Here is a 12,901-nt window from a genome sequence, read left to right as displayed (position 1 = left end):
TTTACCTAACTGTTTTTAGAGTAAATTTTACTCTAAGTATTAGAGAGAATTTGTCCATCACATTTAAAGAAAAAAATAAAAATTGACCCAAGTAGAGGATCGGTCCATTTTTGACCCATAGTTGGGTTAGTTTTTACCTAACTGTTTTTAGAGTAAATTTTACTCTAAGTATTAGAGAGAATTTGTCCATCACATTTAAAGAAAAAAATAAAAATTGACCCAAGTAGAGGATCGGTCCATTTTTGACCCATAGTTGGGTTAGTTTTTACCTAACTGTTTTTAGAGTAAATTTTACTCTAAGTATTAGAGAGAATTTGTCCATCACATTTAAAGAAAAAAATAAAAATTGACCCAAGTAGAGGATCGGTCCATTTTTGACCCATAGTTGGGTTAGTTTTTACCTAACTGTTTTTAGAGTAAATTTTACTCTAAGTATTAGAGAGAATTTGTCCATCACATTTAAAGAAAAAAATAAAAATTGACCCAAGTAGAGGATCGGTCCATTTTTGACCCATAGTTGGGTTAGTTTTCACCTAACTGTTTTTTAGAGTAAATAGGAGCGCAAAAGCGTTGGCGTTCCGAAGATTCCAGCTGACACGAGCAATATACCAACACGCAGCAGGAGCTGTGTGGCTCAGGAAGTAGACTGGCTGTCTAAGTTGTGGGTTTGTTCCTCAACCCTTGAGTGACTTTTTCTTCTTCTTTTTTAACTCTCTTCCGCGTGTAATTTTTTACTGTATTTACAGTGGGACCAAATACACCCAGCTTAGAGTAAAATCTACTGTGTACAATTAAAGTAACATTTTTGTTAACAAAATAAAATGCTTGAAAAAAGTAGGAGTTGCAAGTGACGCACTGGCGCTCAGGCATGAGCAAAGTCGTCAGCTCACATAGAAACACATCGCTGGCCACATTTAGATTCGAGCCCAGGCAGGAAATAGAAGCGCCAACAGCTTTGCTAATGACGGCGGATGGAAGTGATGCAGTCGCTACAGCTGCCAACCAGGACCGCCAGCACACACGCACGCACGCACGCACGCACACACACCAGTGAACAAACAGCACAAACTACAAAGTCAATAAAGTGTCATCAGGAGCCAAGTTGCACAAAGCGTGCGTGCGTGCGACAAATGTCGCCAAAAGAGAGAGCGGCTGTAAACACGCTGAGAAGCACACAAGCCGATTGAGAAAATATGCGGGGCAAACGTGTCAGTCGACATGGGAATTATTACAAAAAAAATGACTCGTCAGCTCATCTTGCGATATGTTCCACTTGCACGTTGAAGCTTTGTGAAGGATTTATTAAATTTAGGGAGAAGTTGAGTATTGATTTGTGGGGGCCTTATAAGCGTCTTTAAAGCGGGCCAGTTTGTTGGTCATTCCGCTGGGCTGTCGGGTCAGGTGAGGCTGTTGCCATGGCGATTTGGTGCACTGATAGGGAGGCCGTCACGCTGCACGCGTCCACATCCCAATTAAACAAATGGCCAGTGTTGGACACAAACCTCGTACTGTATTTTCAAAAAAACATCACTTTTTAGGAAACATGTCTGTTGAGCCATTAAAGGGAAAGTCAAGTCCAAGATGTTCTTTCCTCTAATATGTTCTGTGTGCTCCCATTCGTCTAGTGCGGTTTGTGGAATATGCGTTAAGCAGGCAAATCCACCCATTTGTGTGGAACAAAGTGTTGGGCGGGCTCAGGTATAAGGACCAATCACGGTTCCCTTTTTCTGGGTTTTTGGTCATGTGACGTTAGCAAACTGAGCCATGATTCATCGTTTCCTGTTTCCTGAGTGAGCAAGATATCATCTTCAGTCGACAGCAAGTGGCAAAATGTGGTTTAAGAGCTATTCACTAATTTGCTCCCAAAAACGTATAAAAACGTTCTATTTTAAATATTGTCATGGTCCCAAAAAACATATTTATACGTTTGCTAGACCATACTGAAGGCTTTGATGCAGCCTCTAACCTGATGAGGTCACTTAAAGCAATCGTAGTTATTACAATAAACGGCCAGCAGTTGGCAGCAGAGTTCAAATGTGTTGCAACAAGCTCTTTTCCCCCGGTGTTTTCAACAGGTTTGTGAATAATGATGAAACGTAGCTATATTCTAATGCTAATTTTGTTTTTGTTTTTTAACTCTTTGACTGCCAAAAACGTTAAATAACGTTTAGTAAAATCCTAGGGAGGAGTGCCAAAGACGTTAAAAGACGTTTGTTTCAAAACAGAGGTGAAACTAACCATTTTCTATTGTTGATTACTGAAAAATGGAATAAGGTAGAAACAAACTTTTTTTTCTGATGAAAGATGAGAGTCCAATCTTTCATTTGGTAGTATGTGTGTTTCCATAGTCCAAACACAACATTTTCTGTGGACCTTGAAAGATCAGTCAAAATGCTTAAATCGGCTGGCACCCACGGCATCCCTTTTCTGAAAACGTCTGGCAGTCAAAGAGTTAAGTAAAATGTTTTATAGCAATAGAACACAATATTCTGTGGGCCTTGCAAAAATCTGTCAAAATCCATTAAAGCAGCAGAGAGAGTGAAGGGGGTTGCTTCAGTGAAAATGGTTGCCAGTGAATGAGTTAACGTGTTAATGTTATCACATTAATTAATTTGTGTTTTTTATTTTTCTATGAATTAATTGATTAATTAAAAGAAAAATATTGTCTTTTCACTGCTTGAAAATGTCATCGGCAAAGAGCTTTTAAAACACATTTGAAAAGTTTTCCATTTTTATTTTATTCATAATTAATTTTTTTAAGTTTGTAAAAGACTGTCATTTTTTTAAATACTGTAAAAAATGCACAAAAAAAAGGCAGATTTTTTTTTTTTTAAATAAAGAAACATAGCAGTCGCAGGGAAAAAAGTAAATAAATACCTGGGAGGAATAGTCTTTTTTTTTTTTAACAAAACTATAACAGATGTCCTATTTATAATCCTAATTATCCTAAGAAAAGGTAGTCAATTTGTTTGATGTGGGTTGTTTGCATCCAAGAGGCAATATCGACTTGCTTCTCCAAAGACTGAAGTCAGCAGGGGAGGAGCTCATTGTCCATTTTGTGCGCCGCCTCCTCCCTCTCTGATATCAAACGCCTCCAGAAACAGGACGAGCAAATGTGAAAAGCAAGCAAAGTGCGTGTGTGTGTGCATCACACGCTTGCATCCCTGAGGTCGGAGGTGTGTGCGCGTGTGTGTGTGTGTGCGTGCACGCGCTGCGCCGCGCATGCTAATGCGCGTCTGCTATTCCCATCTGCGCTTAATATTCCCGTTTGTGTCTGCTGGCCTCGGCTTGAGAGTGCAGCGTCAAGGCGACGTCGACAATCAGCTCTTTAATCACGCCGGCTAAAAATAGCAAACGAAACCAACCCTGGCCAAGGCTACACCTGCAAAAGTCATATGAAGCCAACCGTGATAAAGGTTCCGGCGCAGGGTGGAACTTAGCGACGAAACCGCTAGCTTAATGCGACGATAAAAGCAAACGAATGTTGCGGTGGTTTAAGGAACAGATGCTTGAAGACAAGTGGGCAAAAACACATGTAGGCTGAAAATAACAATACTCACTGGCATGCATGTATTCTTTATCCTCTGCCAAAAAGATAACGATAAAACAGGGTTTACTATACTCCAAAAACAATACGATGATTATCATCAGCTCTGTATTAAATATAAAATTCATTTTATCTTAAATGCAGGTTACTTGATTTTGGAAATTGGACAATTAACTGGTCTACTTTAAAGGAACGTAATGTTACTGTCCAATTGGTCACCCTACATTTGATTGGTCACTTGTTACTAGGCAGACAAGAAGTCACGTAAACAACCAAAATGACTTCAAAGACAGCAGGATGGTTTTCATCAACTCTGTGTTAAATATAAAATGATATACATGACTAGATTTTTTTTTTTTCGCAAAATGCATTGCACTTTTTTTTAACAAGCATGTTATATTGTATTTATTTTTTTATGTGTTTCTTATATTTTTTAAAAGACCCAGGTTTTAGCATCTAGATACATTCAGCAATTTCGTATGTGTTAAATTGAAATTGGGTGATCTAGGTTCGATCCGGATTCAATTTAGTTTGAAGCACATTACAGAATACAGAAACGACATCTTCTTGGGGGAGCTCATGGGACAAAGACGAAGCAGCCTTGTAGGCACCAACACAAAACACGCTTCATTACCAAATCATTCCTAAAGTACGTCTTACTTCGCACCTCTCTAAACTGAGCGTTATCATCGTTACACCAAAATATATTTTTGGTCACAACTGGCCCGCCAACGTCTTCCAGCTCACAAGAATTCAAACCCAGAATGCGGAAAAAGGTCTGAAATGTGCGCGCCGCATCCTGCCGGTGACATTCAAGCCTTTCCGCGTCTTTGCCTGCAGCGGCGACGTCTTCGCTTTTTTTCCCGGCACTTTGATAGGCTCCTTGGTCGTGTCATGGCGGCTGTCGCTGATGGCGAAATGACCGCTGCAATGCACGCGCGTGCTCTTGATAAAGAACGCCACACGCGGTCCAAAGTCACCCCATATTGCCACATACGTTGAATATTGCCGCGTGGGACGATATCAGCGCCAAACCTAACAAACACAAACTACTTTCTATCTTTTTCTGTTCCTTACGTAATCAGCAGGAGATTTCAAAGACCGATTTCAGACCAAAAAGCAGAGAAAACAAAGGATGACATTTTGTGCGTTGAAAAACAGCGACATATAGATTAGGTATTAACTCCTTCACTGGCAGCCATTTTGACTGAAGCAACCCCCTTCGCTCCAGGCTGTTTTACTGGATTTTGGCTGGTTTTGCAAGGCCCACGGAATATCGTGTTCTGTTGCTATAAAAACATGGAACCTACCAAAATAAAATCAAGGGGAAAAAGTATATTTGCATCTGTTTCTGTTTCGCAGAAATTAGCGTTAGAATATAGCTAAGTTTCATCATTATTCACAAATCTGTTGAAAAAACTAAGGAAAAAAGTTTTGGGCAACATGGCCCTGGTTGATCTCTCATACTTTGCTGCCACTTTTTGTAATAACTACCATTGCTTTAAGCGACCTCTTCAGGTCAGAGCCTTCTGTATGCTCTAGCACAGAGGTGGGCAATCTCGGTCCCGCAAAATTAATTGCTGTTGGTTGTGCAAAAATGTCCACATAATCATGTACAGACAATGTAATAATACTCGCTGGCATAAAGAAAAAATGATTAATATTACTGCCATATCTCCATGTATTTCTGTATATTCGTCTTATACTGCCCCCGGGTGGCCAAGCTGTGCACACCAGAAGGAACAGCATAATGAATGGCCATTAAATTATTATAATATATATATATATATATAATTATTATGTAATATATAATTAATATATATAATATATATATTATATAATATATAATTATTATTATATATAAAAATTCTATTTAAATTAAGGCAAAAAAAAAAGTGTTAAAATGGTTAAGTTAAGTTTTTTTATTTTTTTTACATTGTGTAATTGAAAACGGCCCAAAATGTCTGCCGAGCTGTTTGAGCGCCGCAAATGCGCCAGCGATCTAATTGCTGACACCATTCGGTGTGGTTGAAGTGTTTAAGGCGACTTTTTTTAAAGGCAATGAGCTGAGCTCGGAGCTTAGCTTGTTTATTTGGTGTGAAATTGCAGCCTGCTGTGTTTACAGGAGCGCCGTACGCCATTCGCCCGCCGACTCGCCGAGCCTCTCGTGGCCAAATTGCTGTAATTGGCAATTATTCCGCGTTTCCGGCCAATTGTGACAAATTGGAAGGGAAGAAAAGAAAGAGTCCCACGGCGGGCCCCGTTCTGGGGATTTCCCCTCAAAACTTCTCGTCGCGTTCAGTCACGCGCTCATTTGGGTCGGCGCTGATGAAGACGTCCGTCCCGCCACCAGCACATTTTGCACGCGTCGCGCTGCAACATGACGGGATTAAATGGCGCGAGTCCAATCCTCGCTCACTCGAGGGGAAAAAAAAAAAAAAAAAAAACGCAGCGTGATGCCCGTCTGAGGGCCAGCCGCAATGCATGCTGGGAAGGCGGCTAATTGATTGTGGAGGTGAAGATAAAAGTGAGTAATGAGACGTGACTCCTGTCAGCTCTTGAGCGCGATTTCCTCTCCTAATGAAGTCTCAACTTGCACGCTAAGCGATGCTGATATCTGACATGCAAGCGGCAAAAACCCGGCAGGGAAAATGAAAAGCAGCCCATTAGTAAGCATCCAAACAGGCCACAATATTAGGCACGCCTGCACTCTCAACAAGCCGGCTGCGTAACTGACACAAGTTGCATTGCATCAAATATTTGGACCTTCTTGTGGAGATGACCAAAACATTTGAGAACATTCTGACGAACAAGTTGACTTATTTGTTTATATTTACTATTTAATTATAAATAAATGTTTACAAATCAATATTTCATAGAAGCAATTTGTACAGTTTAACTATTTTGTTTGTTTATTTGGGATGTAATTCCACTGTTGACCACTAGATGGGGCATATTATTATGTTTGACACTAGGAAAATTCAGTGCTAAATTGACTATTTTGTTTATATTTCCTATTTAATGTTTTTGAATCAATATTTTATCGCTATTTTATAGAAGCAATTTGTACAGTTTTAACTATTTAGTTTGGTTATTTTGGATGTAATTCCACTCTCGACCACTACATGGGGGCATATTATTATGTTTGACACTAAACTTGAAAGAAGAAGAGTGAAAACAGACACGTCTCGTTGGATTATTTATTGTCACATGTTTAATCCTGCTTTTTACACCTACAAAAAAGGGCGGCTGTATATTTATTTTATAATGGACATCTTTGGGCATAATTACTGATATATTGTCAGATTATAAAGTCAACCTATAAAAGGAAATTTTGCTTGTACTTGTAGGGTCCAAGAGGATTCTAGTGTATGAAGCATGCTACTAGTTGGGACGAGTAGTTTTCTAGTGCAAAACGGTAGATTACTAGTAAGGTTTAGTTGCTTACTAGTAGGCCAAAAGTGGCACTAGTACTAAAAAAAAATCTTACGGTTGTGCTACTATTGTGCCGTAGTTGTCTTACTAGTGAGGACAAAGAGCATACTAGTGCATGGACCTTGCGCCGGAGCTCAAGGCTATCGAGCAAATGTCCAATCAGCTTTCCATAGTGTCAAGTGTGTGTGTGTGTGAATCTAAAGTGTGTGTTGCGACAGCGGGGTCACTCACGGGGGATTATTGCCAGGGCCGCCGTCTGCCCCTCAGACACGATCCGCCTGGCTGCCCACCGCGGGGTCAAAAGCTGCTCGTGTCAGCCTAGCTTAGCACGAGTTCAGCGAAAGGCTAACAAGCCGATATGGAGATTATTGGCCGGCTGCGAGACCTCCGCCACACCAGGCGGAAAACGATATCGTAGTCGAGAGCGGGGGGGATTACACGCACATATACACGTGCACGGTTAGGATATGTTGATACTGCAGGTCAGTTAACTCTTTGACTGCCAGACGTTTTCAGAAAAGGGATGCCGTGGGTGCCAGCCGATTTAAGCATTTTTGACTGATCTTTCAAGGTCCACAGAAAATTATGTGTTTGGACTATGGAAACACACATACTACCAAATGAAAGATTGGACTCTCATCTTTCATCAGAAAAAAAAAGTTTGCATCTACCTTATTCAGTTTTTCAGTAATCAACAATAGAAAATGGTTAGTTTCACCTCGGTTTCGAAAAAACGTATTTTAACGTCTTTGGCACCCCTCCATAGGATTTTACTAAACGTTATTTAACGTTTTTGGCAGTCAAAGAGTTAAGATGTTTTTGCCCCATGTAACTAACGTGTCAGAATTTTTCATGTCAATGTTAGCAGTTTTTGGTCGTTTCTCAATATGCAGAACGGCGAGTACGGCCTTGTGAACTCGCCAAGTACGGTCTTCCTATAAGAACATGATCAGGGCTGGACTGGCACCAAAAAAAAAAAAAAAAAAAAGGAAATAGACCCTGGCATTTTGACTTAGGCCCACCAGCTCGGCCCAGCCCAACTCTTGCCTATTAATGATGTTTCCGTTTGCTATCTACATTCGAAATGGATTAATGGACTGGTCCTTCTAAATTATGGGCCAGTCTCTTGTGGTAAAATGTAAGAAAATCTGAATTGATAAGGACTGCATCAGCCCCAAGGTGCCGGCCCACCGGGCATCTGCCCTGAATGCCAGATGGCCAGTCCAGCCCTGGACATGATTTTCGGACATTTTTTCATTTCAAATTCATCTTGGGATATTTTCAGCATTTCAGCATTCACAAGCTACAACTGATGCAACGTTGGGTTAAGCTCGCTGACAAGAACAACATCCAGGCAGTCCATGCGTTTTGCTTTATGCGTGCTTGCATTTGGAAAAGGACGTGGACCGCAACTAATGACGTTTTTTCACGAGACCACAGGGACGTAAGAAACGAGCAAGAACGCGTGTTGAGGAACAGCTAAAGTTCTTAATGTGTTCTCAAGTATATTCTTAAGCCGCCTGAGAGGCGAAGGTAGCAAATGTTGATTTCTCGTCAGGGTTCGTTCAAGGTCGCAAACAATCACAAAGACATTCGCAAACCGTTTTAATGGTCACGAACAGTTTTTATGAGGAAAAATCAACTTCCGCTTTGCAAAAACTTTCACTGCTCAGTGGGATGCGAGTTTAGGAAGAGCTTAACTCTTTTACTGCCAAAGACGTTAAATGACGTTCTGCAAAAACCTACGGAGGAGCGCCAAAGACGTTAAAAGACGTCCACCCATTTTTTTTTTTTTTTTTTTTTTTTGAAACGGGTATAGGGAACCCTTCCGCATCTATGGTGAAAGTTTCCATCAAGTCTGTTGTGCCTAATGACTATTTTTGGCCCCTAGAGGGCAGCGATGACTCTCGTTTGACAAGATTGGGTGGGCGTCAGTAGAAGACGTGAGGCGGGGCTCGAGTGTTGAGGGGACATTGGCTGAAGAAGCCATAATGGCGGCCGCTTGCAAGCAGCTCACGGTCGAGACATCGACCAACGATAAAGAGCACATTGATGACGACGATGATCATCATCGATGATGATGATGATGGTGACTCCGAGGTTGACGGCGAAGTTGGAAGCGCTGACGCGACGGCTATGACGACGTCATAAAGGTTCACGGGCGGGCGATGCTGACACCGGAAAACACGGAGCACAACGCTCAGGCGGATGTTCAATCGGACGACGAAGAGTGCCCCGAGTCCAATGCATATTCATCGGAGGAGTGGGTACAGTCTGCTACTTGCTTTTTATTCCCCGGAAAAAAAGTCCGTCAAGAAAGTGTAACGTCTGCACGCGAAACGGACAAATGCGAAAGTGAAAGTAAACTGTTGTGCGAGTCCAGCGGCGTCTCCTTGGACGCAGGAGAGCGTTACAAAAAGAAAAACTGTATTTGAAACATCCACATAATTGTAAGTAGTACCACAGTTGCACACATTTGTAAATAGTTTGCGAAATTGTTTTGTCAAATTGTTACACTGTTGAATGGAAATAAACGTATTTTGCAATCAAAAAACACTTTTTCATTGTTGGTGAAAGCGTTTTACAGAAGTAAAGCACTATTTAGGTGTTTGTGGCATCATTCATGGACAAAAAGAAGTGTACAATTCACTAGAGTGCATGAAATAACATCGTTTCACAAAAAGCTCTTTTTATCCGTTTTTTGTTTCAAAACAGAGAATTTCGGTGAAAGTAACCATTTTCTATTGTTGATTACTGAAGAACGGAATAAGGTAGAAACAAACTTTTTTTTCTGGTGAAAGATGAGAGTCCAATCTTTCATTTGCTAGTTGTGTGTTTCCATAGTCCAAACACAACATTTTCTGTGGACCTTGAACGATCAGTCAAAATGCTTAAATCGGCTGGCACTGGCGAAATCCCGTTTCTGAAAACGTCTGGCAGTCAAAGAGTTAATGGCGAGTTCACCAGACCATAGGCTTCTCTGTGTTCGTTATTGACAAACGGACAGTCAGCAGATGACGGAAATGTATTCGGTTAAGGAAATATGTCATGAGTGACACAAGGGTCAGCATTTACATATTTATTTTTAGGTTAATATTTATGTTACATATTCCGTGCACATACACATATTTAATTTTAATGGGGAAAGACGGCTAGAAAGTTGGTATGAGATCTTGTCCACCACATAACAACACCTGTCCTCACTAATAGATTTGGCATGGAGGAGGGGGGTTATGTGGGGGCCAAAAATGCGTAGCGTTGCAGAAGACACAATGACATCATGTCTGGGGGGGGAGTGGGGGGGGGTATGTTGGACTGCGTGGGAACAGATGCTCCGTCAGGAGTGTTGCAATATCTAATTGGCGTCTTTGATGCAGCTAAGGGAGGGGGAGGGGGCAGTGGGATTTGAAGACACCTCGCATGCACACACATGCACAAACGCACACGCACTTTTACCCCACACACAAGCGCAATGGCGCACTGTGGCGAAGTAGCCATCAAGTCTCCCCTTCCCGCGCTCTTTCGTTCTTTCTGCACAACGCAAAGCGCGAAGAATGATTTCAATTCTCTACTGCAAACGTGTGCAGGTCGCTCCAAGTGTCTTGAGCGCTGACGCGGGCGCGCACGCATCTTACCTCCACACCTGTCCCATCTGAAAGACGTGCAGCAGGCTCTGCCAGAGCCACACGGACATCCGGCAGCAGCGCTCCCGCTGCAGGCTGACGGCGGCGGCTCGGCGGCTGTTCAGCCCCTGCACGGAACCCAGCGCGCCCTCCGTGTAATCCTGCACGAACCACCTGAAGCTGAGGATCTGCACCAGCACGGAGGGCACGAGCACGAAGAAGAGGGTCACGGCCGACCACAGGAAGTGGCGGCCGCGGTAGTAGTGCGCGGCCAGCCACACGTCGCTGCCCACGTCCCAGAAGAAGACGAGCAGAGCCAGGACGATCCACAGGCAGTCCAGCCACAGGCGCCGCCGCTCCTCGTGCGGCGGCCGCGACGCCTCCCTGCCGCCGCCGCCGTCACCGCCCCCGCCGCCGCCGCCGCCGCGCCTGGCCCGCAGGTAGCGCAGGCAGGCGCTCCGGCAGCCCCAGTAGCACGACGAGGTGTTGCAGCAGTGGCAGATGTGGAAGGAGCTGCTGCTGTCGGGCCCCTCCTCCCCGGCGCCCACCACCTCGTCCAGGTTGCGCAGCTGGGCGAAGCCGCTGACGATCCCGCGGCCGTCCGACTTGGCTGCCATCTTGCCCCCGCTCGTTGCCCCCTCGTCGTCCTGACGACACTTCCCGGACACCTGTTTTGCAACCGGGGCCCCGGAGCCATCTACGAGCCGCCGCGGCTCACCCTGCAGCAGGCTCCGGGCTCGGATGGCGCGCGCGCGCCGCCGCAAGCCCCGCGGACGCAGCGCATTCCGCCCCCCACCCCGCCCCGCGTCCGCCGGCCCCCCTCTGCAGGTTCGAGCACTTGAATGCGGCCGCGTGCAGCGATGGGACAATTTTTAAAGGTCCATCTCATCGACCCCCTCCTCCTCCTCCCGCTGCTGCTGCTGCTGCTACTGCTGCCGCTTCAGCCCTCCCCGCATCCTCCTCCAGCTGCAAGCCACCGCCGCGTCCCTCCGCTGGCCCTCGCCGACGTAATTCATCCCCTACCTCTGCCCCCTCCCATCCCCTCCCATCCTCCCTTTCAACGTGGTTGCCATCTAGTGTCTCCTTTCAAGTCCCCGTGCGGCATTTAGAGCGCGCTTGGCACCCCAAAAAGTATACTTTGAGTGCTTAAGGCGTTGCGGATGGGTTTTGATTTTGTACCCTTAACCTTGGAATTTGACTCCCCTTTTAGTCATAGAAAAAGATGAAAAAGTAACTTGCAAGCATGGTGAGTTTCTACACATGGAAGAACTGAAGACCTAACCTTAACTGGAGTCATTAACTCAGGCGGCGTAACACAAAATAATTTAGAAACAAATTATTTTGTGTTACGCCCCCAGGAAGTTAAACAATATTACAAAAAAAACCTCTCCTCTTAACTCTCTGCCGAGATTATAAATATTATCATTAGTCTATAATATTGCTTTAAGTACATTTCTGCTGAGGAGCTAATGCTACTGCCACCTACTGCAGTGGATGAGCCTTTACACTTTATTCTAATAGAGCAACAAAAGAAACCGTTAAAAATATAAATAAAAACGCACAATCTCTTTGCTTTAACTGAATAATGGTATTGAAAGCTAGTTAACTGACCTAACTACATCAAAAAGTTCACATCAATACTTTTTTTCCCGATATATCCATCCATCCATCCATTATCCGCTTATTTTCATTTCATTTAGTCTGAATTATCCACTTTTTGCATAGTTATATAGCAACAAACCTTCATTTTAGAGTCGAGTTGTGCACATTTGTCGTCTGAAATTAGGACAAAACTTGATGCCATATGTTAAAATGGGGAGTTTGCTATTGCTGACAAAAAAAAAAAAAACACATTTTGTCATATTTGTTAAAAGTAAACAAGGATTTTGGGGGCGGTTTACCAATAAGAGAGTTGGAAAAAAAAAAAACAATCATCAATCAATCATACAATGCTGGTGTCTATTTAAATACTTGCCGTATTTAATGCTTATCCTTGTGTACCGTTTACAAAGTATCTACAAAAGTATTGTCAAACATTTTTGCCTGTATTTATCAATCTTCGTCAAGTGGGGAACAAACAAAACAAGATTTATTTAGATACTAAATGCATTCGATTCCTCCACCACCGCCGCCACCACAATGTACTAATTTGTTCTTTAAAACCAACAAAAGATTTAAAAATACCAGCAGAATCCCCTCCAGAACAGGAGGCAGCCAAATCATCAGACGTGACTCACACAGAAGAAGCAGAGCGAAGGAAAGTAAGTAACAAGTGCGTCGATGTGCGCAAACTGTC

At 43.3% G+C, this 12,901-nt stretch overlaps 1 protein-coding gene across 1 annotated transcript in view; it reads right to left on the bottom strand.

The window, feature by feature from the left end:
• The window catches only part of xkr6b (XK, Kell blood group complex subunit-related family, member 6b), a 43,296-nt gene extending 31,743 nt beyond the window's left edge, over nucleotides 1-11,553 (bottom strand). Inside the window, exon 1 of the mRNA XM_077553553.1 lies at nucleotides 10,618-11,553. Within this exon, the coding sequence (XP_077409679.1) occupies nucleotides 10,618-11,222 (605 nt within the window). The 5' untranslated portion in view covers nucleotides 11,223-11,553. The remainder of the gene's footprint in view (nucleotides 1-10,617) is intronic.
• Between the last annotated feature and the right edge of the window lie 1,348 nt (nucleotides 11,554-12,901).

This window comes from Vanacampus margaritifer, chromosome 19, assembly GCF_051991255.1.
Source record: "Vanacampus margaritifer isolate UIUO_Vmar chromosome 19, RoL_Vmar_1.0, whole genome shotgun sequence".
Lineage (NCBI taxonomy): Eukaryota > Metazoa > Chordata > Actinopteri > Syngnathiformes > Syngnathidae > Vanacampus > Vanacampus margaritifer.
Note: the sequence above shows the minus strand (reverse complement) of the source record. Positions and strands in the feature narration are given on the sequence as shown.